Source organism: Trichosurus vulpecula, chromosome 7 (genome assembly GCF_011100635.1).
Source record: "Trichosurus vulpecula isolate mTriVul1 chromosome 7, mTriVul1.pri, whole genome shotgun sequence".
NCBI lineage: Eukaryota > Metazoa > Chordata > Mammalia > Diprotodontia > Phalangeridae > Trichosurus > Trichosurus vulpecula.
Window position 1 is genome coordinate 45,584,425 of NC_050579.1, and position 27,813 is coordinate 45,612,237.

General features: G+C 39.9%; 1 protein-coding gene across 1 annotated transcript; it reads left to right on the forward strand.

Annotated features, from left to right (window-relative positions):
• The first annotated feature begins 5,680 nt into the window (after window positions 1–5,680).
• CTSS (cathepsin S) lies at window positions 5,681–26,280 on the forward strand. The gene is made up of 8 exons (XM_036767990.1): window positions 5,681–5,812; window positions 11,134–11,260; window positions 14,426–14,548; window positions 19,321–19,470; window positions 20,316–20,543; window positions 22,543–22,708; window positions 24,668–24,770; window positions 25,118–26,280. Exons 1-8 carry the CDS (start codon window positions 5,763–5,765, stop codon window positions 25,215–25,217), a joined length of 1,047 nt encoding a protein of 348 aa, XP_036623885.1. The 5' UTR covers window positions 5,681–5,762; the 3' UTR covers window positions 25,218–26,280.
• The last annotated feature ends 1,533 nt before the right edge of the window (window positions 26,281–27,813 follow it).

Sequence of the window (27,813 nt, forward strand, 5' to 3'; positions counted from 1 at the left end):
AATGGATTTTGTGGATGGAGATCAAGAACTGGTTCACTGAGATGACGGTTGGGATAAGTAGCCAAGGCAAGGCATTGCATATCCAGATTAGAGGTAGAGAATTACTGACAGGAAGCAGACTGGTAACTCTGGGAAGACTACCTGGATGAGACGGGATTTCAGAAGCTTCTTCTTAATCTCGCTGTTCACTAAGTTTTCATATCTGTCTAAAATGGAGCTACCCTGGAATCAGGAGGATCTGAGTTCAAATCCCACCTCAGACACTTATCGGCTGTGTGACCTTGGGTAAGTCCCTTGACTCCTATGATGTCCAAAGAAAAGAAAAGAAAATGGAGCTAAAAACCTTCTTGCACCACTTACTCTGGAGAAGGGCTGCATTCCTGGGAAGAAGGATTCAAGAACAGGCTCATTTGGCTGCTGTTTTGGGTGCTTTTTATTTTATTGTCCTTAAATCTTTATTTTAAAAAAAATTATTTATTTTTAGTTTTTAATATTCACTTTTATAAGATTTTGAATTTTAAATTTCCCCCCTCCCTTCCTTGCCCCCTCCCCAAGACATCATGCAATCTGATATAGGCTATAGTATACATATATATAATCATATTAAACTTATTTCCACATTAGTCATGTTGTGAAAGAAGAATCAGAATAGAAGAGAAAAACCACGAGGAAGGAAAAAAAAAAGAGCAAATAGTATGCTTTGATCTGCATTCGGTCTCCAAGTTCTTTCTCTAGATGTGGATAGCATTTTCCATCATGAGTCTTTTGGAATTGTCTTAGATCGTTGCATTGCTGGGAAGAGCTAATTCTATCAAAGTTGGTCATTGCACAATGTGGCTGTCACTGTGTACAATGTTCTCCTGGTTTTGCTCACTTCACTCAGCTTCAGTTCCTCTAAGTCCATTTTTTTCTGAAATATGCCTGCTAATCATTTCTTATGTAACAATAGTATTCTATGACATTCATATACCACAACTTGTTCAGCCATTCCCCAATTGATGGGCATCCCCTCAATTTCCAATTCTTTGCCACCATAAAAAGAGCTACTATAAATATTTTTGTACATGTGGGTCCTTTTCACCTTTCTATGGTCTCTTCTGGGATACAGACCTAGTAGTGGTATTGCTGCATCAAAGGGTATACTGTATTGGCAACCAAAAATGGGCTCCTTAGCACTTAGTCAACAAGTGCCCTTGACTAGTTTGGCTTTTTCCCCTGAACTGAATGCTGTTTGTATGTTGGACTGGAGTAAGCTTGTCGGCCCCTTCACCTTGCTTCCCTTGCTTAAGCTGATGGAAAGAACCTGTGCTTTCCCAGTCAACCCCTTCACCTTGCTTAAGCAGATTGAAAGAACCTGTGCTTTCCCCGGCGTACCTTACACCCCCTTACACCCCCGCAGAAGCTGGATGGTTAAAAGCAGCTCCCATTGGAGCCAGAGGCGGCTATAGCTACAGCTACAGCCACAGCTGAAGCAGGAGCTGCCAGTAGCAGAGCTGACCTACGGGAGGAAGCTGAACAAAGACTTCAGGCCAGTGGGTAATCTTTTTACCATAGAGGGGGAAGCATGATTTTGCTTTACGCAATCATGCTTCTCTGTAGCCTCCTGGTTACTCTTTCAAGGCGTACTTATTGGGCCTGGAAGCTTTTGATCAATATATCAAAATGGGGTTGCTGGTTCATGGGTTGGTTACTGTGGAGCCTAAATATATGTTTTGATTCTTCTGCCTTCTACTTTGAGAGTTTCTTATATCCGGCGGTTCCGAACCTTTCAGACATGTTTATGATCCTCTTTGAGATTATAAACTCTGCCCTCCTATTACATTTGGCGACGAGGATGGGATCGCTAGGTATAAGATCTCTATTTAGAAGCAGAACAATTCCAGAGGAAGAGATGAATATCCCAGGATGGGAGGATCCATTTTATTCCTCCCTAGCAAAAGAATTGGCTAAAAAAGCTGGACCCTGTGAAAACTGGGAACCAAGGCTACGGAGAGGAGATCCTAGGGATTTAGAAAAGTGTTTACAAGAAGTTGGGATTCAGTCAGGGGCATCACTATCTAGGCAAAGCTGGATAGTGTTATCAGCCTACCGGCTAGTATACGAAAGATTGAGATTAAGTGAAAGACATGGGGGCACTCCTACCCCACAGCAAGAAGGGGAATCTCAGATAGCAGGAGACCAAACTGACTCAAATGAGAACTTTTCTATTAATGTGGCTAAGAGCAACAGGAGATCAAAAAAGCCCAGAGTGCATTTCAACCCAGCCCAGAAAGAGCCTGACTGCCTGCTTCGTCCTAGCCATGGTGGCAGAGGAAGTGAGTGGGGGGAAAATGAGACAATGGTAGGGGCTGAGGCACAAAACACTACTGGGATTCAGGATGTGCCTCACACAGAGAATAGGAGATGGTTAAATGATCAGACAAGGGCTCGACCCATACAAAGGAGGAAGACAGAAACCCGAGGTGAAGATTCATTTACAAGGGAAATTCAGGAAGATTTCTCACCGCAAGAGGTCACAGATATTTTGAGTAGATTCAGCCAAAAAATAGGAGAACCATTGATATCTTGGATGGTAAGACTCAGTGATCAAGGGGCCAGTGGAATATCAGTAGATAGGACAGACTGCATGAGATTCATAGGTATCAGCCATGATCCTCTAGTTCAACAAGCTTTTAGGGAACATCATCAGCAAGGAGATGGTGATACCAGGACTACTCTGTTGGCATTAGCCGCTGTGGGATGCAATAAGAGATATGCTACTGATTCTATGTGGCCCACTGAGCACAGACCCTGGTATTCACTTAGAGATTGTATCATGAGACTAAAGGAGGAGGTGATGAAGACTGCCATTATGATAGGAACCGCAGACAAATATTACAATGATCCAATGGGACTGCCTCATAGGAATTTAATAATTAGGACAGCTCCCCCTGCTTATAAACAACTAATTTTGAATTTGTTACTTGGGGAAGTAGGGAGCCGTCTTACAACAGTGATAAATAAGATTTTACAGTTACATGACTTAGGTGACTGGGGAAGGGATAGATCTCCTCGAGAGAGAAGGGTGAATAACCAGCAAACTTGGCGCCAAAGGAGAGTAACAAGGAAAGAAATGTTTACTGCTCTATTGAGAGCAGGGGTAGGTTTTGAAATGATAGATGGCATTCCAACCAATGAATTATACAGAATGTATAGAGGACTTGATAACAGGAGAACTAGGGAAATAAGAACTGCTCCTGCAAGCCCACAAGCCACTCAGACTGAAGGTGACCTTGTGTGATTAACGGATGAAAACTTGTACATCTGGGGAAAGGCTGGGAGGACAATCCTAGTCTCTACCTAGGATGGGATCCTCTTAGTTTAGTTTTCCCATTGTGTTTCCTTGTACATCTGGGGAAAGGCTGAGAGGACAATCTTAGTCTCTATCTAGGGTGGGATCCTCTTGGCTTCCTCATTATGTTCCTTTTGAAAAGAAACATTTCCCACCTGAGTTTGGCTTCTGATATTGGATGATTTTATCTGAAGGATAATAGCCCATACTTGCCTACTCTTTTTGTTCTTTGTTTTGGTTAATTTTGTTGCTAGTTCTGTCTCCTTTAGGCTTAAGTACCCTGCACTTTCCAGTGACTGCCTAAGCATGTAGTGTTCTTGGAATTCCTGCCAGCTCACTGAAAGAACTGACCTCTGGAATGGGACTTTTTGGGGGCAGGGCCATCTCTACATCCAATTTCAGCATGAAGAAGCTATGGAAAATGAGACCTTCACCCCTCACCCCAAGATTTTGAGCCCCAATCATTCAAGGGGGGTGGGAATGATGATAGTGTTCTATGTTTACTTATTTTGTGTTATCTTTGCTATGTTGTTTTATTATTATGATATTATTGATCCTATGTAATGGATACAAGGATTTAGGAGTGGACATTTGAATTATTAATAATTATTTTTGGGATGATTGATTGAAGAGATTATCTTGCTGGGACCTAGGGGTGGATCACATTTGAATTGTAAACCAATATTTAGGAATGTCACCAAATGATATGTTTTGCTTTATAATGAATGATACGTTTTAGTTTCCTTTGTAATTGGATCACGATGTATGTTCTAGGATACATGGCTGATCAGATTATGTATCCTATAACAAGGGGTGGAGTGTATTGGCAACCAAAAATGGGCTCCTTAGCACTTAGTCAACAAGTGCCCTTGACTAGTTTGGCTTTTTCCCCTGAACTGAATGCTGTTTGTATGTTGGACTGGAGTAAGCTTGTCGGCCCCTTCACCTTGCTTCCCTTGCTTAAGCTGATGGAAAGAACCTGTGCTTTCCCAGTCAACCCCTTCACCTTGCTTAAGCAGATTGAAAGAACCTGTGCTTTCCCCGGCGTACCTTACACCCCCGCAGAAGCTGGATGGTTAAAAGCAGCTCCCATTGGAGCCAGAGGCGGCTATAGCTACAGCTACAGCCACAGCTGAAGCAGGAGCTGCCAGTAGCAGAGTTGACCTACGGGAGGAAGCTGAACAAAGACTTCAGGCCAGTGGGTAATCTTTTTACCATAGAGGGGGAAGCATGATTTTGCTTTACGCAATCATGCTTCTCTGTAGCCTCCTGGTTACTCTTTCAAGGCGTACTTATTGGGCCTGGAAGCTTTTGATCAATATATCAAAATGGGGTTGCTGGTTCATGGGTTGGTTACTGTGGAGCCTAAATATATGTTTTGATTCTTCTGCCTTCTACTTTGAGAGTTTCTTATATCCGGCGGTTCCGAACCTTTCAGACATGTTTATGATCCTCTTTGAGATTATAAACTCTGCCCTCCTATTACATATACACAGTTTTATAGCCCTTTGAGCATAGTTCCAAATTGCTCTCCAGAATGGTTGATCAGCTCACAACTCCACCAACCATGCATTAATATTCCAATTTTCCCACATTTCCTCCAACATTTATCATTTTCCTATTTTGTCATGCTGGCCAATTTGATAGGTGTGAGGTGGTACCTCAAAGTTGTTTTAATTTGCATTTCTCAAATCAATAGTGACTTAGAGAATTTTTTCCTGACTATAGATAGCTTTCATTTCTTCATCTGAAAACTGCCTATTCATATCCTTTGACCATTTATCAATTGGGGAATGACTTGTATTCTTATAAATTTGACTCAGTTCTTTATATATTTGAGGCCTTCATCAGAGACACTGGTTGTAAAAATTGTTTCCCGGCTTTCTGCTTCCCTTCTAATCTTGGTTGCATTGGCTTAAAACTTTTAAATTTAATGTAATCTTGGTTGCATTGGCAAAAACTTTTAAATTTAATGTAATCAAAATTATCCATTTTGCATTTCATAATGTTCTCCATCTCTCGTTTGGTCATAAATTCATCCATTCTCCATAGATCTGACAGGTAAACTATTCCTGCCTCTCCTAATTTGCTTATAGTATCATTGGGTACTTTTTACTGGTCCTGAGTTGTCTGGTCTATTACTGTAGGGTGAGGCAGTGGGGAGGGGATGACCATTTAGATCCATCAGTTCTGAACAGTTAGTACACTGTTATTAAAAGAACACAAAACAGACATACACACACACACACACACACACACACACATACATACAACACAGGAAGAAGTAGGAAGCTGCTAAGCAAGGAAATCATGAAATGAAAGTGAAATCATTTTGCTTCCTCATTATGTAGGACTCATGTGACAAGTTCTAATTTATATAAAAGTGAATTCTGCAGACCTCTTGTTGCTCTGAAGTCTTTGGCGTTAGCCCATGATGTTCCAGGATTCCTGCAGACGGAGCTCACCTGCTCTCATCTCCAGGTGGGTTTTTACTTTCCTTTTCCCTTGTTTGACTCCTTAACTATAAATACTCGATTTACATGTTCATCTTCCTCTCCTTGCCACAGTTTATGCATGTAGTTTGAGGAAGTAAGCTCAGAGATTATGTAGTCCATCTTGCTTTTTTTTCCCCCACCTTAAAGGATTAAATTTTTTAAAAAGTCTGTATCTGGCTTGTATGTCAAGGACATGGAGAAATTGTTTTGTACTATAAACCAAAGTCAGGAATGAATAAATTTCCTGGGTCTTTGGACTGCAAAAAAGTTAGAAAAGAAAAATAAACTAGGAAATATAACTCAGTTCCATATATATTTGCTAAGCACCTGCGATGTTTATGGCATTATGAAATTTTGCATCAATTTTTGTGGAAAAAAAGCCATGTTAGTCCAAAACAGATACGCTATTTTGAAATTAAAAAACATTTGCCGACTCCTTTAGGGAAAGAATTCTGATTGTGATGACTCAACAATAGTAATAATAGCTAGCACTTATATAGCAGCTTGTAGATTGCAAAGTGCTTTACATGTTATCTTATTTGATCATCACAACATCCTTAGGAGATGGGTGCTATTAATATCTCCATTTTACAGATGAGAAAACTGAGGTTGGCAGAGGTTAGATGACACAGCTAAGAAGGTATCTGGGGCAGCATTGAATTTAGGTCTGCCTGACTCCACCTTATCCGCTCACGAGGAAGTGGGAGAGACAGAGAGAGAGACAGAGAGAGAGAGACAGAGAGAGAGAGACAGAGAGAGACAGAGAGAGAGAGACAGAGAGAGAGAGACAGAGAGAGAGAGACAGAGAGAGAGACAGAGAGAGAGACAGAGAGAGAGACAGAGAGAGAGAGAGAGAGAGAAGATGACCTAAGTGGGAGGGAGAAAGCAATATGGAGAGTTATTTTTCAACCACCTGTAGAACTCACGGGCATTAGGAGAAAACACACCACAGGAGAGCTCCGTCTTTCCCATTCAGAGGCTTTACCTAATCTTCTGGTCTTTATTTTTCCTTTACACAATCAAAGTGTTTATTTTTGTAAAGCATGTGAATTCCTCTGAAATGGGATGGGGAGAGAAGTTTCTCTGATTAAATTTTGTTAGAAATCTTGGAAATCCCCAGGGTGGTTTTTTTTTTTTTTAAGATGTGAGTTTAAGTCACCAGGGATTGGGAAATCTTCGTAAATCCTTGCTTCATAAGCACTGTTTAGTGATGGAAGTGGTATTTACACAACCTCTGCAGAATTGAAACCATGGAGTCGTCTGACATCTCTTCCCCTAATCCGCCTCCCCCACTGATGAAATTCCAATCAATTCTACCTTCAGCATATCTCTCTTTTGCTATGGAGAACAATATGGCTGAGGAACATTTTTCTTCTCCTTTCTGTGAAGGAGTGGGTGGAACTGACTCCATTTGACTACCCTTATCTTTTTCAGTTGGGGCTGGCTCAGAGGGTGGCCTTCTGTAGCGGTTTTTCTCTACCTTCCTTTCCTTCTCTTCCTTGGAGGGTGGAGAAAATCCAAAGGCTCTTTGTTCAGAGCAACATTTCTTCTGGGAGATAAGGTAATGAATTCAAGAGGTTTTTAGTTTAGGGCAGGGGTCCCATATTCTCATTGCTTTCTTTTCCTTCAAAGTTAGAAAGCTTAAAAATACACATTATTAATAAAGCTCTGACCCAACTCCAAGGCAAGAAGTCTTTTAAAATGAAGTTTCCTAGAAGCTTAGTTTCTGTGTGTCAATTATCCATGGACTTTCCCTCTTAATCATTGTGTCTGTAGCAGGGCTGTCCAAAATGTGCCATTGGGCCACATGTGGCCTGAGCTGTGATTTATTCAGCTGCCTACAAGCATAGAAATGTACATAAATGCTTTAGTAAACAAAGCCAAGCTACCACAGTGCTCTCGCTGAAATGGCAAATCAAAATATATTGTCTATTGTTTCGATAAAAACCTAAGGTTGGACAACCTTGATCTATAGCAAAGATACTAACTGGGACAGAATTAAATTATCTTTAGCTAGAAAATCTACATTAAAAGTACAAAAAACACGGGAAGAAAATTTAAAAGAGCAGAGAAGGACTTAGTAATAAACAATAGCTTCTACTACATGTGGTGTAAGGTATGATTGAATTTTGTTTCAACAAAGATTATATAAAAATATAATTTGAAGCCATACTGATGGCTAATTATAGGAAATCAAACTGCTTTTTGAGGCAGTTGAGGAGTCTGGCCTCTTGAAAATCAGCATACTCCTCTCTTTATTCTTTTTTTTTTTTAAAGCAATTTATTTATTTAACATATTTGGTTTTCAGCATTGATTTTCACAACATTTTGAATTACAAATTTTCTCCCCATTTCTACCCTCCCCCCCACTCCAAGATGGCTTATATTCTGGTTGCCCTGTTCCCCAGTCAGCCCTCCCCTCTATCACCCCCCTCCCCTCTCATCCCCTTTTCCCTTCCTTTCTTGTAGGGCAAGATAAATTTCTACGCCCCATTGCCTGTGTATCTTATTTTTTAGTTGCATGCAAAAACTTTTTTTGTTTTTGAACATCTGATTTTAAAACTTTGAGTTCCAAATTCTCTTCCCTCTTCCCTTCCCACCCACCCTCTCTAAGAAGTTGAGCAATTCAACCTAGGCCACACATGTATTATTATGTATAACCCTTCCACAATACTCATGTTGTGAAAGGCTAACTACATTTTGCTCCTTCCTCTCTTTATTCTAAGAAGGCCTGTTCCAGTATCTCAATAGAACTGCCTGGCCAGGTGTCAATCACAAAAGGATAAGACTCAATCCAGACTCAGTATTAGATGATTGGTCTTTTATCATTTATGTCCTGGGTTTGAATCTCCAAACCCGTGTTTTTGTCAATCCTCTTTAGCAATTGAGGGAGATCCATTCTCATGCTATCTAATGCAGACAAACTAAAAGAAGCTAAAAACATAAAGAATAAAGTGGATGTGGATGAGAAGGCGGGGGGAGGATTGAGGTGAAAAGATGTAATCAAGGGGCAGGGTTTAGTGAGCCCCAAAATGCTGACCAATGGCATTCAAGGCACAAAATTCTAATCTGGAGGAAATAAAAGAGCTTTGTACCTAACTTGAGGAGTGCTTGTGCCAACAAAGAGGCCAAATCACCCCCATCAAAAAATGACGTGGAATAAAAATCTTTTTTTTTCTAAATTCACACATGGCCAGGTAAAATTCTTGCTATTTCTTTTTTTTTTTTTTTTTGCAATTCAAGTTTATAGTTTATTCTTACTCTTACTGAAATCAGAATTGTTTTTTTTAAAAACTCCAAGTTTGACGTTTTTAGAACATAGGACAATATTTGTTCATGATATAATAATCAAACTGAAACTTTTTAAAAAACTTCCATTTTTCTCAATGGCCCCTTTAATTAAAAAAAATCAAGCTGGGGGAAGAGGGGAAGAGGGGAAGAAGGGAAGAGGGGAAGACCTGCAGGGTTCCTGGCCAAAACTGAGCCAGTTGCTATTTACTATTTATATTCACTTTGATCTAGGAGGGCAGGGACCTATTGTTGTCCAATCTATGAGTTCCAGAGTGAATTGGGTTTAAGGCCCAAATTTAAGGGGCTCAAGGGGCCATCCCTTAAGTAACTACTTAAAGAAGCCTATTCACTAAATGGGCCTTACCTCACTCAAAGTGAAAAACTGAAAAGACCTTAGCCTAAAAGGTCCAGGGTCTCCTTATTGCATCCTGGGTCATATCCAGTCATCCTGATGAATATATGACCACTGGAACCAGATGGCTCCGGAGGAGAAAGTGAGGCTGGTGACCTTGCACAGCCCTCCATCACTCACATCAAAGTCATCTGCAAGTCATGTCATCATCTCCCTGATGTCATTGTCCTCTTCCAGAATGAAGGACAAACACAACCTATGAGTATCCTCTCCTCCCTTCTTCTCTCCTCCCTTTACCTGAGGGTTCTCTGCTCAAAGAAAGATACATTTTGATGGAACTGAAAGCTGCCTCTTTAACTTTGGGTTTACTGGCTGGAACTCTTAAGTGTTGAGGTTAAAGCAATCTCAGTTCTTTTTTTTTTTTCTGTTTTTTAAAATTTATTTAATATATTTAGTTTTCAGCATTGATTTTCACAAAAGTTTGAATTACAAATTTTTTCCCCATTTCTACCCTCCCCCCACTCCAAGATGGCACATATTCTGGTTGCCCTGTTCCCCAGTCAGCCCTCCCATCTGTCACCCCACTCCCCTCCCATCCCCATTTCCCTTCTTTTCTTGTAGGGCAAGATAAATTTCTATGCCCCATTGCCTGTGTATCTTATTTCCTAGTTGCATGCAAAAGCTTTCTTGTTTGTTTGTTTTTGAACATCTGTTTTTAAAACTTTGAGTTCCAAATTCTCTTCCCTCTTCCCTCCCCACCCACCCTCCCTAAGAAGGCAAGCAATTCAACATAGGCCACATGCGTATCATTATGTAAAACACTTCCACAATACTCATGTTGTGAAAGATTGACTATGTTTTGCTCCTTCCTAACCTATCCCCCTTTATTGAATTTTCTCCCTTGACCCTGTCCCTTTTCGAAAATGTTTGTTTTTGATTACCTCCTCCCCCTGTCTGCCCTCCCTTCTATCATCCCCCCTTTTTTATCTTCTTCCTCCTTCTTTCCTGTGGGGTAAGATACCCAATTGAGTATGTATGGTATTCCCTCCTCAGGTCAAATCCGATGAGAGCAAGATTTACTCATTCCCCCTCACCTGCCCCCTCTTCCCTTCCTACAGAACCACTTTTTCTTGCCACTTTTATGCGAGATAATTTACTCCATTCTATCTCTCCCTTTCTCCCTCTCTCAATATATTCCTTTCTTATCCCTTAAATTGATTTTATTTTTTTAGATATCATCCCTTCATATTCAACTCACCCTGTACCCTTTGTGTGTGTATATATATATATATACCTACATATATACATACATAGACACACACATATGTATATATATGTATACACATATATATATGCATATTCCTTTCAGCTACTATGATATTGAGGTCTCATGAATCACACACATCATCTTTGTATGTAGGAATGTAAACAAAACAGTTCAACTTTAGTAAGTCCCGTATGATTTCTCTTTCTTGTTTACCTTTTCATGCTTCTCTTGATTCTTGTGTTTGAAAGTCAAATTTTCTATTCAGCTCTGGTCTTTTCACTGAGAAAGCTTGAAAGTCCTCTATTTTATTGAAAATTCATATTTTGCCTTGGAGCATGATACTCAGTTTTGCTGGGTAGGTTTTTCTTGGTGATCTCCTCTACTTTTTCCTTTCCAGAATGAAGGTGATCACCTGGATGTTTCTGGCCTGTGCTTCTACAATGGCACAACTCCATCACGATCCGACGCTGGACAGCCACTGGAAGCTATGGAAGAAAACTTATGGCAAACAATATGAGGAACAGGTAGATGATATGATAGCTCAGCAACTGCCCTTAGATGCACCGGGAACTTCTACCACCCTGGCCATTAGGTGGCTAGAGTGCTGGACGTGGAATCAGGAAGGCCTGAGTTCAAATGATGACTCACATATTTGAGTGACCCTGTGCAAATCATTCATTCAGTTGCAGTTCCTTCATCTGCAAAATCGGGAGGATGAGATAGATGGATAGGATCATGGAAACAATGAACATGAACTTGGACAGATTTGGAGAGATAGCGGAGGATAGAAGGGCCCAGTATCCACGAGGTCACAAAGAGTCGGACAGACTGAGCGACTCAACAACAAAAAAATAGCCTCTGCCTCCTAGGGTTGGATCGAATGAAGATAAAGTTCTATCTGTAAAGTGCTTTGCAAACTTCAGAGTGCTATAGAAATGCTAGCTATTGTTAATTACTATTATCACACTCAGAAGCCAAGGACTCCAATCGTGGAGACACGGCTGCTTCACTTTGAAAAAACTGTCAGATGGTGTCCTTTCCCTCCTATTGCTATTTTATTCAATAAGTATTTATTAAGTGGCTGCTTTGTGCAAGGCACTGTGCTTAGGGATCCCAGGACAAGAGGAAAACATTTCCTGCCCTTTGAGAGCTTAGGTGCTACTGGAATTTGATACACGTGTTGTTGCTGTTGTTGTTCAATCTTATCCCACTCTTCGTGACCCCATTTGGGGTTTTCTTGGCAAAGATAGAGTGGTTTGCCATTTCCTTCTTTGGCTCATTTTACAGATGAGGAACTGAAGCAAACAGGGTTAAGTGACTGGCCCAGGGTCACACAGCTAGTAAGTGTCTGAAGCTGGATTTGAACTCTGGTCTTCCTGACTTCAGGCTTGGCTCTCTCTCCCCTGCACCACCTAGCTGACCCTTACATATGTGTAGTCTCTGGACGACAGTGCTGTGTCCCGTTGGCTCACTTTCAGGAGGATAAGTGCTGTGAATTGTTTTACCAGCTGTCCACATGTCCACCCTTAGGTAGCTCCCTTTACATTCAGTAGCCAAGCTGCCCAGGGTGGGGATGCAGTTGCTTTTTGGATCAATGTTGTATATTATGTATGTGTATGTGTATGTGTATGTGTATATGTATATGCGTATGTGTATGTATATATGTATATGTATACATATATGCATATGTATATGTGTATGTGCATATATACACACACATACATATATATACATATATACATATATATATGTTAGGAAGATAAAGGTTTTGGTCCTGGAAAACTTGAATAATCATGATGCCATTGATAGAAATGGAGAAATTAAAATGGGATTAGGAAGACTTAAAAATGAACATATTTCAATGGATCCATGATATCATGAATATGGGTACCTCCTCCAACACTGCAGATCACCCTTCCTCTCTTTCTAATCTTACACAATTGTTCTTGGCCTCCCATAGTCCTCCAGAGAGCATGTACCAACTTCTAGGAGTCTCCTAAAATTCAATGGGCATAATCAGTGCAGCACTAAAGCTCTTGCCAGCTCGAATTTGGACGTGCTCAGCTTGAGGTGAAAGCAAGACATCCGATTATGTTTAAGACAATTTGAAAAAAATGGGCCTGGTGGTCAGATGAGAGGCTAGGGCTGAAGATGATTCGGGAGCTGTTAGTATAACCATGATAGCTGAAACCATGAGAATAAATGAACTAAGAGAAAGAGTGAAAAAAAGAGAGAGCAAAAGGCTAATAACAGAGCCTGAGGTAGGGATGGAAGTTTCCACCATTGAGATGAAAAAGGTAGGAAACAGATCCATGATAAGGGAACAGAGAAGATGAAGTAATAAGAGAAGCAGGAGAACCAGAATGGGATCATATCATGGAAGCCAAGAGAGGAAAGAATTTCAGGAAAGAAGGCATGATCAGGAGACTTATATGATGGAAATAAGTCAAAAAGAATGAAGATAGAAGAAAGACCTTTGGATTTGGCCAGAAGGAATTCCTCAGTAACCTTCAATAGAAGAGTTTCTGTAGATTGTTGGGGACAAAGCCAAATTGCCACCGGGTACTTGCTATAAAAATAGTGAGTAGTTGGAAGGACGAAACAAAGTAGTTAGATTTTTTGTTCTTAAGGCAGAGAAAAGGTTGCTTGTTCTCTTCTTGTACCTTCGTGAAGGATACCCTCAATATTTTTGCAGGTTATTCACATAAAGATTTTGTATTAATGGGATATAGGTTGGAAGTTGCTGATATTTTCTGTTACCTTCTGGGCTAATTAATACAGTCTGTGATTTTTTTCCCAAGTAGTTCGTACACTTTCCTATTTTATATATATTGAGAATCAGTCTCAAAGCGTCCTCAGAATTGTCTTGCCTCCAGAGCAAACTTAATTCTGTGTGTAATCGGTCTCGTTCAATTATTCTGATAGCCTTTTCTTTAGTACCATTTCTACTTCTTTATGTAGTGCATCAGTCACTGTGATGTTAGAGTCTCAATACAGTGTCTTCATAGTCATTGATGAAGAAAAATGTTTGTTATAAAAAATCTTTATGGATCTTTTCCTTTTTCTTTTTGTTATGTTGTTGTCATTCCATTTCTTCCTAACATGCCATAAGATAGAGCTGGCTTATTTAAGCTAAACTTTCTGTAAATATATTTTTCTCACCATTGCTTCTCATTGTTTTATGAGGTAATAGGAGCATGGTGGACGATTATAAGCAGTATTAAGAAACACAACTGTCTGATGCAAATCACCTTGTGAAAATGGGAAGGTGATGTCTCATCTATTTGTAAACATTTTGAAGATTTGAAGAGGCAGGAAAAAAATTTTTATTTATTTAATAATGAACACAAAGAAACAGTTTCAAAGACACTGCTATCCTAGACTGTTAATAATAGCAAATTACTGTGAGAGAATATTATATTGAAGATTTATACATGCATATTGTTATCATAATGATCTCCATCAAATAAATTGTAGGATAAAATAAAAATTAAGGTATACTTAATAAATACTATTGGAATGGAAGTCGACTTTTGGTAATTAATCACATTAGGTGTATCCTTATTTACATGGTCTCAGACACATTACATGTAGAAAATGCTTAACATAGTTCAACATACTATGCTGGTTTTCATTTTGTAGCTTTTATGCAAAGTGTAACATAACTGTCTATTCTCCTTAAATTTTAGAATGAAGAAGTAGCACGGCGACTCATCTGGGAAAAGAATCTAAAATTTGTGACGCTGCATAACCTAGAGCACTCCATGGGACTACATTCCTATGATCTAAGCATGAACCATCTGAGTGACATGGTGGGTTCACTACCTATAAACCTATACTGTTGTCGGCAGGAAATCTGATTTCTATTTGAAAGAAGAATCTGAAGACAGCCAATTAAAAAAATACTTTAATAAGGAGAAAAGCCATATACACATGAAACTAGACACAACACCCTTCCCCAGAGCAGCTTGCAACCCTTCTTACTCTGTTCAGTTTTTGTTCGTGTCTTCTCTCAAGTGTCTGTAGAAGTTCTGCTCAAAACAGTGTAGGCCTTTATTTGGATCTTTTGATAATTGTGCAGCTGCCACTGTAACATTCAGGATATCTGTGTGTTATTCCTCCCTTTTGTCACATAACCAAACTAGCTCCTTTTCCAATGCTCTGTGTCCTTGATGATATCACGGAGGCAGCTAGAAGGTACAGTAGATAAAAGCTCTAGGTTTGGGAGTCAGGAAGACCTGAATTCAAATTCTGCCAGGTATACTTATTAACTATGTGACCCTGGGCAAATCACTTAAGCTCTGCTTTCTTTAGTTTTCTCACTCAAAATGGGGGTAATACTAGTATCTATCTCAGGGGGTTGTATTCAGGGGTATTTTAAAATTTCCATATTAATCCTACAATAATTTTATTTTGCTTATAATTTGTGATACTGGCATTTTCTCTTGAATGACTTCTAGATAGGATTTTGGAATGTCTTCATTCATTCATAGCTTTAAAATTTTAGCTCATTTTTAAAAGTAACCACAGTGAATTGGTTTGGCCATTCTGGAAAGCAATTTGGAACTATACCCCCAAAGTTACTAACTATGCATACTTCTGGACTCAACTATATCACTGGACAGGTACATACCTCCCCCTGCCCAAGAGATCAAAGAAATAGGAAAAGAACTCATGTATTCAAAAATATCTATCATAACTCTTTTTGTAGTAGCCAAAACCTGGAAACTAAGGGGGTGTTCACCTTTTTAGGAATGGCTAATCAAATTGCGGTATGTATATGAATGTAATGGAATATTACTGGGCCATGAGAATGATGAAATAGTTTCATGGGGAACTGGAAAGATCCTGATAATATGTGCTCTCTTGCTCCTCTCTCTCAGGATTAAGCCTGCTGTATTTCCCCTTCGGGACATTAGAGTACCCTGAAGAATTGCAATGACTCTTTTCTTTACAACCATTGGCTCCAGTCCACCAGCTGTGTTCGTCTCATTTGTTAGGGGCTGGTGACTAGCATCTGCCAGTTCCATTTAATTATTTAACATTGAGTAGCTTTTATGGAGACATATAAACTTCAAAGAGAGAGTTAGAACAAATACATAAGCATTTCACCAGGACCCCTGGGGCATATTCTCCCCCCACACCACATCAGCCTCTGGAGGAGTAATCTCAAGCCTTATTGCCATTCCTCCGTAGTCCCACCAGGGTCCAGATGCAGCACAGCTGCTTAATGAATCTGTCCACTGGGCTGGAGTACCAGAGATCATTCCGAAAGATGACTGCATTGATGCCGGGCTGGCAGCAACACCCAGCCTAGATCCTAGCTTCCAGATTGCAATATCTCATTTCCCCAGCCAAGTCAGAAACTCCCATGCCCTAACCCTGGAAACGAACAAGCAAAAAGGACAAGGTCCCAGGCCCCTTTCTCAGGAGATGCCAGATGCAGTTAGATGGGATAAAGGTCCCCTACAGTATAATCTTTCAGTAGGTCCCATGATCTAAAGAGGCCTCAGGTCCCTCCAGACCAAAGGAAGCCAAGAGGAGTTGGTTTTTTTTTGAAGTTACTAACAGTTGTGGTTATTCAGTCAGTGGAAAAAAAGCCCCTTCCTGTCCCTCGAAGGCATTTCCCGTACATATAGTCACAGTGCTATAAGAAATAGTTCCCTAGCATCCTTCCTATGGACAGATGCCATCTGAGGCACTTAGCCCCTTTGCCAGACCCGCATGGCACCTCTGTGATCTGATGCAGAGTGGAGTGAGCAGAGCTAGAACACTGTACACAAAGACAACACAGAAAGAAAGACTTTTTGTTGAAAATCTTTAGAACTCTGAATAATGCAATGATAAACCACAAGTAAATGAATCATGCCACCCAGGCAAGAATGTTTGGACATGGCCAATGTGGGAATTGGTTTTGCTAGACTATGAGTACTTATTGCAAGTTTTTAAAAAATCGTACTGTTGGGGAGAGTGAGAGGAAGAAATAATAAAAGTTTATAAAAAAAATTTTTAAAGAAAATCATTTAAAAGAAAAAAGAAAATTAGCTACCAAACAATTTTCTTCAATAATGGAGACAGCTAGGTGGTTCAGTGGATGGAGTGCTGGGCCTGAAGTCAGGAAGATCTGAGTTCAAATTCAGTCTCAGACCCTTACCAGCTGTGCAACTCTGGGCAAGTCACTAAACTTCAGATTGCCTCAGTCTCCTCAGCTCCTAAATGGGGATAATAATAGCCACTACCTGCCATGGTTATTACGAGGATCAAATAAGATAATAATTATAAAGCGCTTAGCACAGTGCCTGGCACATAGCAAATGCTATATAAATGTTAGCTATCATTGTCAGTTATCAGGTATCGCATGAATAATTATTTCTTTTTTTCTACATTTATTTTCTATTTTTAGTTTACAACTCTCAGTTCCACAAGTTTTTGAGTTCCAAATTTCCTCCCCCTCCCCCTCTTCCCCCCTCCCCCACAAGATGGCGTGTAATCTGATATAGGTTCTACATATGCCTTCTCATTAAAGTTATTTACACAATAGTCAAGTTGTAAAGAATTATAACCACTGGAATGAATCACGAGAAAGAAGAAACAAAACTATAAAAGAAGGAAGACTTTTTTTTTTTTTAAAAGAGAGCAAATAGTTTGCTTCAATCTGCATTCAGACTCCATAATTCTTTCTCTGGATGTGGATAGCTTTTTCCATCACGAGTCTTTTGGAGCTGTCTTTGAATCTTGTATTGCTGAGAAGAGCCAAGTCTGTCTAAGTTAGTCCTTACAGATACCATGTGTCTGTAACTGTGTATAGTGTTCTCCTGGTTCTTCTCCCCTCACTCAGCATCAGCTCACGTAATCTTTCCAAGTTATTATGAAGTCCGTCTGCTCCTCATTTCTTATAGAACAATAGTATTCCATTACAATCATATACCACAGCTTGTTTAGCCATTCCCCAATTGATGGGCATCCCCTTGATTTCCAATTCTTTGCCACCACAAAAAGAGCTGCTATAAATATTTTTGTACATATGGGTCCCTTTCCCACTTGTATGATCTTTTTGGGATACAGCCCTAGAAATGGTATTGCTGGATATGAATAATTATTTCCGCAAATAATTTTCCAATAGTTTAAACTCCATCCCCTTCTGCCAAGGTTTTGTTAAACCTGGTAAAAGCTGCAGTTTTCATCAATTTATTGTTCTCTTGTTCATAGCCTGGAGGGGCTGTGGGAAAACAGGCATATTAATGCACTTTTGGTAGAACTATGTATTGGTCTAGCCATTCTGGAAAGCAATTTGGAACTATGCTCAAAAAGCTACTAAACTACAAATAATCCTTTGACCCGGAGATACTAATACTAAATCTATACCCCAAAGAGATGAAAGAAAGAGGAAAAGGATCCATATCTCAAAAATATTTGTAGCGGGGCAGCTAGGTGGCACAGTGAGTAGAGCACCAGCCCTGGAGTCAGGAGGACCTGAGTTCAATTTGGCCTCAGATGCTTGACACACTTACTAGCTGCATGACCTTGGGCAAGTCACTTAACCCCAATTGCTTTGCCTTCCCCCCTCAAAGAAATTTGTAGCATCTCTTTTTGTGGTGGCAAAGAATTTGAAACCAAGAGAGTACTCATCAATTAAAGAATGATTGAACAAGTTATGGTATATAAATGTGATGGAATACTATGGTGCCATAAGAAATGATAAAGGGATGGCTTTAGGAAAACATGGGAAGAGTTGTATAAACGGATGCAAAGAGAAGTAAGCAGAATCAAGAGAACAATTTATATGATAACAACAATACTGTAAAGACAAACAACTCTGAAAGACCTGGGAACTCTTCAACACAATGACCAATCATAATTCCTGAACACTCATGAGGAAACATGCTACCCACCCCCAGGTAGAGAGGTGCTTATTTCAGTACAGATGGAAAAATATTTTGTTTTGCTTGACTATACATGTTTGTAACATGGGTTTGTGACAAGGGTTTTGTTTTTCTTGCTTTCTCAATGGCTGGGTGGGATGGGAGATGGAAAGGAGAGAATGTAGACCTGAAAATATAGTTATTTTTAAAATTATTCTCTTATCAAAGAGAATTATTCTCTAATCCAAAGGAGAAAGTGTAGACCTGAAAATAAAATGATTTAAAAAATTATTCTGTCTTCCAAAAAGAATCCACTTCACTTTGCCCCAAAAAGTGAAGTGGTTAAAAAGGGGTGTGGAGGTGATGCTACCTAATGCTGAACTTGATAACTGATTTTGGACAATCAAAATTGTCTATACCTATAGTGAAAATGGCTATTCCTGGAGTTTATTGAGTAGGAGAGTGACATGGTCAAACCCAAGCCTTAGGAAATCGCTTTGGCAGCTGGGTGGAGGATAGATCGGAGAGAGGATTGACTTGAGACAGGGAGACTAATTAGGAGGCTATTGTAATAGCCTATGGGTAGGTGATAAAGGCCTGTACCCCAGGCTTGTGGCTGTGAGTGCAGAAAAGGGGTCATATAAAGACGTTGTGAAGGTAGAAATGATTGGGCTCCTGAAAGGAGCAACAGAAATAAAAATAAGGAAATGTTTGTTTTGTAGACCAGTGAAGAAGTGGCTTCTTTGATGAGTTCTCTGAAAATTCCTAACCAATGGAACAGGAATGTGACCTACAGACTAAACTCCAATCAAAAGCTGCCGGATTCTGTGGACTGGAGGGACAAGGGATGTGTTACTAATGTGAAATATCAGGTGTGTTTTATGTCCCCAAGCTACCATGGCCTACACTGGTCTCCCTTTTTCCTAAATTCCATAGAGTCTGACAAAATTTAGCAAACAAATTGCCTGGAGTAACTCTTCCCAAAGAGATTGTTGATTTCTTGACGGTTGAGCCCATATCTGTGAGGGAAAGCTGAAGGTGATTTCCTCATGGTGTCTCCCATAATTCCTAACCCCAGTACTGCGCCCAGCTGGCCTGAGTCAGAATTGTACAGAAGAGAAGGGTGTCTTGGAGGACCTCTCACCAATCATTTGGACAGCTTCTTGTCCCTTCCCTCAGTGTTCCTATGCTGCCCTCTTGCTGTACTAGGCCTTCCAGCAAGGCTCCTTCCAAGAACTCACATGCTAATAAAACCCAGGAAAGATTAACTAACTTTTTTCGCTTTTAGGTGTCAATGATTGTCAACAGTTTATTGTTTAGCCTCCCTCAGTTTGGGTGGGAGAGAGAATCAATGCCCTCTCTCACCTAGAGGAATTAAGTCAATGTTTCAGGTTTCAGTGATAGGTCACATTTGGGGGAAGATGGGTACAGAAAGGGGACTTCCTAGCATTCTTTTCAAATGAATACTGCAATAGGCAGTCTTGTTCTCTTGTCTACCCTACCCACCTGTAAGCCCGGCCAAACATAGAATAGATGCTCAATACATTTTATTGATTTGATTGGTTGGCTTGGCAGACATGTCTGTTCTGAGTTTAGTCCTTTGCAGACCTACACTCATAAAGATAGGAAGAGGGAGGGAGAGGAACAGAGGACGGGAGAGGGTCCCCTAGTCTTCTTTGTGATGTCCATGATTACCCTTTTCTTTCCTCTTTTCCAGGGTGCTTGTGGTTCCTGCTGGGCTTTCAGTGCTGTGGGAGCCCTGGAAGCACAGCTTAAGATGAAAACAGGAAAGCTGGTGTCTCTCAGCGCACAGAACTTGGTGGATTGTTCAACTGATAAATACCAAAATCATGGTTGCAATGGTGGCTTCATGACTCAGGCCTTCCAGTATATCATTGATAACAACGGCATCGATTCAGATGATTCCTATCCTTACAAAGCTACAGTATGTTGGAAGAGTCACTTAATGTAGCAGGTCCTCAGTTTCCTCAACTGTAAAATGAGGTAGTTGGTCTAGATGGCCTCTGAGTTCCCTTCAAGTATTCAATCTAAGGACCTAGGGTGCTATGATCTTTCATTTTGAAATTTCTTTAATTTTCCTTCTTAGGTAGGGTTCTACTTAATTTACCAATGGCATATTTTTAAAATCAATGAAGATAATTTGGTTTTTAAAATCTTGCTGCATATTCATCTAACACAGAGTTTTTGAAAATTTTGCTTCCTGGAAGATTCCTGTGATAACCCTCCCCCATCTCATTCTCAATATTATTCCCCCTTATAAATTTATCTTATATACTTACAGAATATTAGGCCTAGTAGGGACATTACTGATCATTTAATCCAACCCCTTCATTTTACAGGTAAGGAAACTGAGGCCTAAAGATATTAAGCGACTTGCCCAGTGTTACATAAGGTTGTCAGTGGCAAAACTGGGGTTTCATCCCAAGCCTTCAAACTCTAAGGGAGCTGTTGGCCTTCCTACCCTTTCCCTACCAAAAAGAAACAATCACATTCTGTTGAAACTTTGATCTCTGACTATTTCAGCATTTGGGACAAGATGGAACCATATCATAAGAAGATTAGTTATAGAAGTTGGGGGGCAGTTAGCTTGAAGAAGAGAAGGCTTAGGGGAGACACGATTACTTAAATAAAATATATGAAGGCTTGTCATTTGGAAGAGGAATTATATTTGTTCTGCTTGGAGCCATAGGACAGGGCCAAAAGCAATGCGTTGGAAACCAGAGATGTGGCTTACTATAAAGAAAATTTCCTGAAAATAGTAATAGCTAGAATTCATATAGTGCTTCATAAATACCTCATTTTGGCTTCATAACAACTCTAAGAGGTAGGTGCTATAATTATCTATTTTACATATGATGGAACTGAAGCAGACAGAAGTTATATGACTTGCCCAGGGTCACACAGCTATCAAGTGTCTGAAGCTGGATTTGAACTCAGGTCTTCCTGACTCCAAGCCTAGCACTCTATCTACTTTGCCACCCAGCTTCCTGAGTACCCAAGCAGTTGTCCAACCATAAAATTGGTAGCTTGGAAGGTGCTGAGTTCCCCTTCAATGGAGGACTTTCCAAGGAGCCTAGAAGACCACTTCTCAGGGGTACTGTGGAGGGGATGGCTGTTTAAATAAGTGTTGGGCTACATGACTTCTGAGGTCCTTTCCAGCTCTGAGATGCTGTCGCTCTTCTACCCAGGAATCAAGACCACTAAGTCTGAGGGCTGGTCTCCATAGCACCTTTTCCATAAACGTTAAGAACTCTACAATTTAAAGCAATATAGCTATTTGCTATGAGTGTAGAAAGAGCACACTGCTTTATTTCCAAGATTTTAATTCCTCCCCCCCTTCCCCCATTGCTGAAGCAGGTGGTTACTAAAGATTAGATTTCCATTTCTGCCAAAGGAAATGCCAAGGGCCTGGGAGGCCTAGGAATGTAGAAACTCAGTGATAAAGGAGTGAGGATCGGGTGTGTTATAAACTCTATGGAAGGTGGGGGTCCGATCCCCCTTGACTTTCTCCTTTCTCCAAGGGCAGTTCCTCCTCAGGGGCATGGCTTCAGCTCTCCAGTTTCTCGCTTGACTGACTCACCGCTCAACTGACTTGTTGCCTTATATAGTAGCCCAAGAAGTGTGACCTGACCTTCTCCGCTCATCACAAGGTGTTTCCTGTGCAGTGCCATCTTCTTTCGATCCAGTGAATACTTTCAGCCCAAGGATTATAGTCTTTTCAAATTGATGCGAAACTTATCCATGCGTAGTTAGGGGGTTATAGAAAAGTTTCTTAATACGTAGTTTACTCTGTTGATTGATTAATTGGGGTAGGGGGGTAGAACTCTAGGTCCTTACATATATTTAGGATTTCAAAGAGGTTATGGAGTTTCTGTGGGAGTTTGGGATGTGCTGAAGCATATGAGCCACATTTCTCTTTTCAGGATGGAAAATGCCAGTACAACCCAGCTAACCGAGCTGCCACGTGTTCAAAGTACACAGAGCTTCCCTATGGAAGTGAAGATGCCCTGAAGGAAGCCGTGGCCAACAAGGGACCTGTGTCCGTTGGAATAGATGCATCTCACCCTTCTTTCTTCCTGTATAGAAGTGGTAAACTCTCAGATTCACCATCCCTCTTTTTTTCAGTATCCCTATTGCATTATACATAGGAACATTGTCCCCTCCACCCCTAAATGTTGAGGGATGTACAAAAGAGTTTATTTTAGGTTAACTAGACCATGACAGATCTCTCTACTGATCCTGTACTGAAAGAAAAGGAATAACAGCCCAAAATGTGCAGCATTGGTATCTGTACCACATCAAGAATCTCCATACACTGGCTGGTCCCCCCTTAGAGATTACAGAAGGACATGGACAAGAAATGCACAGGAGGAGAGGACACAGATACGTTACAATCTGCACTGTTGGGAGCATCCGCATGGATGAACTCACACAGATCCATCCAAATGCAGAAGTAACTAGATCCTTATAAGTTTGGCCTGGACTCGTAAATGAGGTCTTCCACCCTGTTCTAATCAGTAAAGCTAGAGATTGAGCACAGCAAAAATTTAAAATAAGCCAGTCACTTTATAGACTATTAGAGCTGGAAGGGCCCCCAGAAGTCATATGTTGCCACCCTTTCGTTTTACAGATGAAAGAACTGAAGCTTAGGCAGTCAGGTTAAACAACTCACCCCCACCCAGTGAGGCCGTGAACCCAGCTACTCTGACTTGCCTCCCTAGTCAGTGCACTTTAATTCTGCAAACATCCATTAGGAACCTCATCTACACCAGGTGCTGGGGAGCCAGGGGCTGAGAACAGCCCTTATCCTCCACAAACTGAAATTCAGCAGTCTTTACTGAGCATGTATTTCATGTGTGGCATTGTTCTAGACACCATGGGAAGGTAAGGGATCCGGAAAAACTTTTTCAAAGAAAAACATTTCTGACCATATAGCCCAGTTCTAGACAGAATATATATGTATGCATATAAGAAAATCCAGACATATTTACAATGCAATATCTCAACAAATCAGTTCTAGAATCTGCTGAGTAAGAGCATCTACACTCACATCTACATCACACTCATGGAGCTCTTTCTGTACGATTTACAAAGCACTTTCTTCACAAGAGCCCTTTCAGGCAGGCAGTACAGGTAGGAAAATCCTTATTTTGCAGATGAGGGAATGGAGGCTTATAGTGTTTTTCTTCATTAAATTGAACGCCTAGTCAAGACTGAGCATTTGTAAGGTGCTTAATACATGCCAGGCACTGTGCCGAGTGCTGGGAATACACATACCAGCAAAAACACAGCCAGACTCTGCCCTCCAGCAGTTTATATTCTCTGGAGAAGGTAACACCTGAAAGGGGATCTAGAAAGTGGGGGTGAAGCTGCCTTCTCAGAGGTAGGAAGGTGAAAGTGTATTCCTTTCTTTATCTTCTACTCAGCTGCTAAAGGGATATCCATAAACAATGCCCTGCTTCATAAACTTCAGTGCTTCCTATCACCTAGAAACAAATACAAATTGCTCTGATTGGCATTGAAAGCCCTTCACAATCTGGCTCCAACCTCCCTTTCTAGCCTTAGATGGTCCTCTTCTCCCAGTGAAATCCTAAATCCCTATCTTTTGTGTGTATGCCTGGCATTTCCCCTCACAGACTATAAACTCCCAGAGGGCGGGTGCTGTTTCATTTTTGTATTTGTATTCCTAGTCTTTAGCATACAGCCAGGCACATAGTAGGTGCTTGATAAATGCTCATTGATTGGTTGAATTGCTTTGAGTTAAAATTTTTTTTTTCATATAGCTACATATATCTGTAGGCATTGCCAAGGAGTGATTAGCACAGAGTGGGGTTAACCGAGGAAGGACTCAGGAAGAAGTGTGGTTGGACTGATTTTTAAAAAAGTTTTTCTGACTGGGTATTTTAAGCATTGGGGTGATTGAAGCTGACGTTGTCTCTACTGGTGACTTTTTAGTGGACCTTGCTGAGCAATCCAAAGATGCCTCATAAAAAGCAGTTGCATGTCCATTTCTGTCTATGTCACCTGCAATCTACTCCTTATTCCCAGGTGTCTATTATGACCCATCATGCACTCAGAAGGTAAATCATGGTGTGCTGGTGATTGGCTACGGTAACCTAGAAGGAAAGGACTACTGGCTTGTTAAAAACAGGTAAATATCCAAACAGATTTTTGCTTAGGCCTCATACGGTCATGAATCATGGAATGGTTTAAGTAAACTCTTTCAAGAAATGATAAGATTCCATAGTTTCTGGTAAAATGGCATGTTAAATAACTACATGACATCTATATAGAACTATGGTAACCATAGCAGATGGTAAGCACAGTATGGTAAACATCCTTATAAGATGCACATAAAGTCCTTCCAGCCTTTTACTGCTATGATTTCAACAAGTTAAAAAATAAGATAAAAACCAGATAGAAAGAAAATCTTATAGTGCTATTCATTTAATTCTATTCACTTACATAGTTTTCTTTCTTTCTTTTTTTTTTTTAAAGCTGGGGCCTCACCTTTGGTGACAAAGGATATATTCGGATAGCAAGAAATAGAGGAAATCATTGTGGGATAGCTAATTTTCCTTCTTATCCAGAAATCTAAAAGATCTCTTCATTTCACATTTGATCAGTTAAGAAAGATGGATGACACTTTGTTCTGAGTTTAATTTTACTTTACTCCTATTAACCAGTAGAAATAACCAGAAATGTTGAATAGACTTAAATATAATAAAAGCTTCACTAATTTAGGTTTCATCAATTCATAATTCTAACATGGTTGCGTTGAATTGTAATCTTTGCATGTTTATGGAAAAAGAGGCTTGCTAAGCAATTTTTTCATTTTTATTCAGTATTTTATTTTTCCCCAGTTACACATTAAAACAATTTTTTAACATTCGTTTTTAAAACTTTGAATTCCAAATTCCCTTCCTCTTCCCCACCCCCATTTAGAAGGCAAGCAATTTGATATAGATTATACATGTGTAGTCATACAAAACATTTCCAAAATAGTCATGTTGTGAAAGAAAAGGAAAAAAACCTTCAAGAAAAATAAAGTAAAAAAAGTATGCTTCAATCTGTATTCAGACACCATCAGTTCTTTCTCTGAGAATGGATAGCATTTTTATCATAATCCTTCAGAGTTGTCTTGGATTGTTGTATTGCTGAGAATAGTGAAGTCATTCATAGCTGATCATTGTAAGTAATTTAATATTGTTTTTAGAGACAATTACAGAAAAGTGCTTAACTATTAAAAATTTGTTCTAATTTAACCTTTAATTATCCATTTTTATAATATAGTTTTATAAACTGCCCCAAAGCTTTTTTTAATGATTATTTAAGAATCCTAGATAATTTAGGATTTACGTATTTCTGAACGTCTATTATTGTCATTATAACATTCATTTCTTCTGAGGTGTTTGTACAACTCATCTAGTACTTAGAACATAAATCACAATGTACTAGTAATTAGGTGTAGTAATTTTGGTGGAAAAGACTATGGTTCCTGTGTACATATTTTGTCTTCATTGTAAACTCTTTGAGGACAAGGATCTTGTGTTTTCCATGTTTGTATTCCCTTACAAAGCCTAACACAATACCTTTCACACAGATGCTCAGTATTTGCTGAATAAATGTTGAAATAAAAAAAAAAAAACTTGAAAACAAAACATTTAAGAACTTTCAAGGTCTTCATTAATATGTCAACGATTAATGTGCAGCAGTAGTTACACATTATTTTTATCTCATCATAAAAGATTAGATCAGCAGGTACTTGGGCAACACTTTGGAACCCCGCTCAAATTACCGTATAGATATGGAAAACTGTTTTTCCTTAAAAATACATTACAATTCAAACTTTTCACTAATTCAGATTGATTTTCCTCACAACTCTACCAGATTATTGAGAGTTTGTGCATAGTTTGGAGGGGAATTGTAGATTCCATAGGTCCCTTAGCATGAACAGGGTCGTAGGGAAACAAATTCCTGATGGAATTGCAAACTTAAAGAATCTTTTTGGAGAGCAATTTGGCAATATACAATCTACAGTGAAGTTACAAAAATCATTACACTTTTTGACCCAATAATTTCATTGTTGAGAATATACCCTGAAAAGTGTTATCAAAAACAAACACAAAGAGCTTTCTTTTACAAGACTTTCATAGCATTATTTGAGGGTTGCAATAAGCAGAAGGAAAGAGAAAGTCCAACAATAAGGGGATAGTTAAATAAATTGTGTCACATTAATATAATGGAATAGTTAGGACTTGTAAATTCAGTGGTGCAGGAAATTCCCTATAAGACTGCAGATGGCAACTGTTCTGCAAATTTAATAGTTTTAGAGAGTTGGTAAAGTGATGTCCCCAGATTGCACAACTAATAGGTGTCAGAGCTGAGACCTGAATCACCCATGTACCCCCATGGCCCCTGTGGGATACTATATGTAAGTTACTGACAATTCAGTGGAATAAAATTGTAAAGGAAAGTGCTCCCAGGCACAGAAGTGCCCACTTTGCACTTGCACTGAGAGACAGAAAGGCAGGTGAGTCAAGACAGGCAAATCCTGTGAATGCACACAGGCAGCCAGTGCTTCTAGTGCCTCTTGAGGATGTGGCTGGAAGAACTACTTACCGTGAGATGCCAAAGGCTTTCTGAGCTCAAGGCATTCCTGTTCCTTCCCTTTACACACTTGTAAAGGAGACTTGATTGGGTCCATGGCTCCCAAAGGCTAGGAAAATTCCTGTGAATACTTCTTACTGTCATAAAATAAAGACTATTGGGTCAGCCTATCTAGGAGGCCCTGAACTCAATCCTTCCCCTTCTCCTCCTCTCTCCATGGCCCTCTGGCCTTGTGGCAAGCATGAAGAGAGGAAGGAAAAACCATTCCGTTGGAACCATGTGTACAGATGGCTTCATCAATGGTCACATTCTCTGATGGTGAGAACAGGCTTTTCATTAAGCTTTTCCAGTAGCCAGCAGATCACTAGCCACAGGCAGATCAGACTGGGCTTATTCAAGGTACTAAGCTCTCTACCAGACAGTCCCTCATTAGACAAATGGCTCAGGCCCTTCTCCAGTCAAGATTCTAATTTCCTTTCCAACTTTGCCTGTCTCAAGAAGACTGCTTCCTCATATGTGGACGACATCCAGAGCAGCGCTACTGGACAGCATGTGAAATCTTAATTCCTCCCAACTTTTTACTA

Bases quoted from the DNA above. Each gene is read 5' to 3' on its own strand.
- CTSS (XM_036767990.1), top strand. From the start codon at position 5,763: ATGATGTTCCAGGATTCCTGCAGACGGAGCTCACCTGCTCTCATCTCC. The intron at 11,261-14,425 runs GTAGATGATATG...CTTAAATTTTAG, and splicing joins GCAAACAATATGAGGAACAG to AATGAAGAAGTAGCACGGCG. The intron at 20,544-22,542 runs GTATGTTGGAAG...TTCTCTTTTCAG, and splicing joins CCTATCCTTACAAAGCTACA to GATGGAAAATGCCAGTACAA.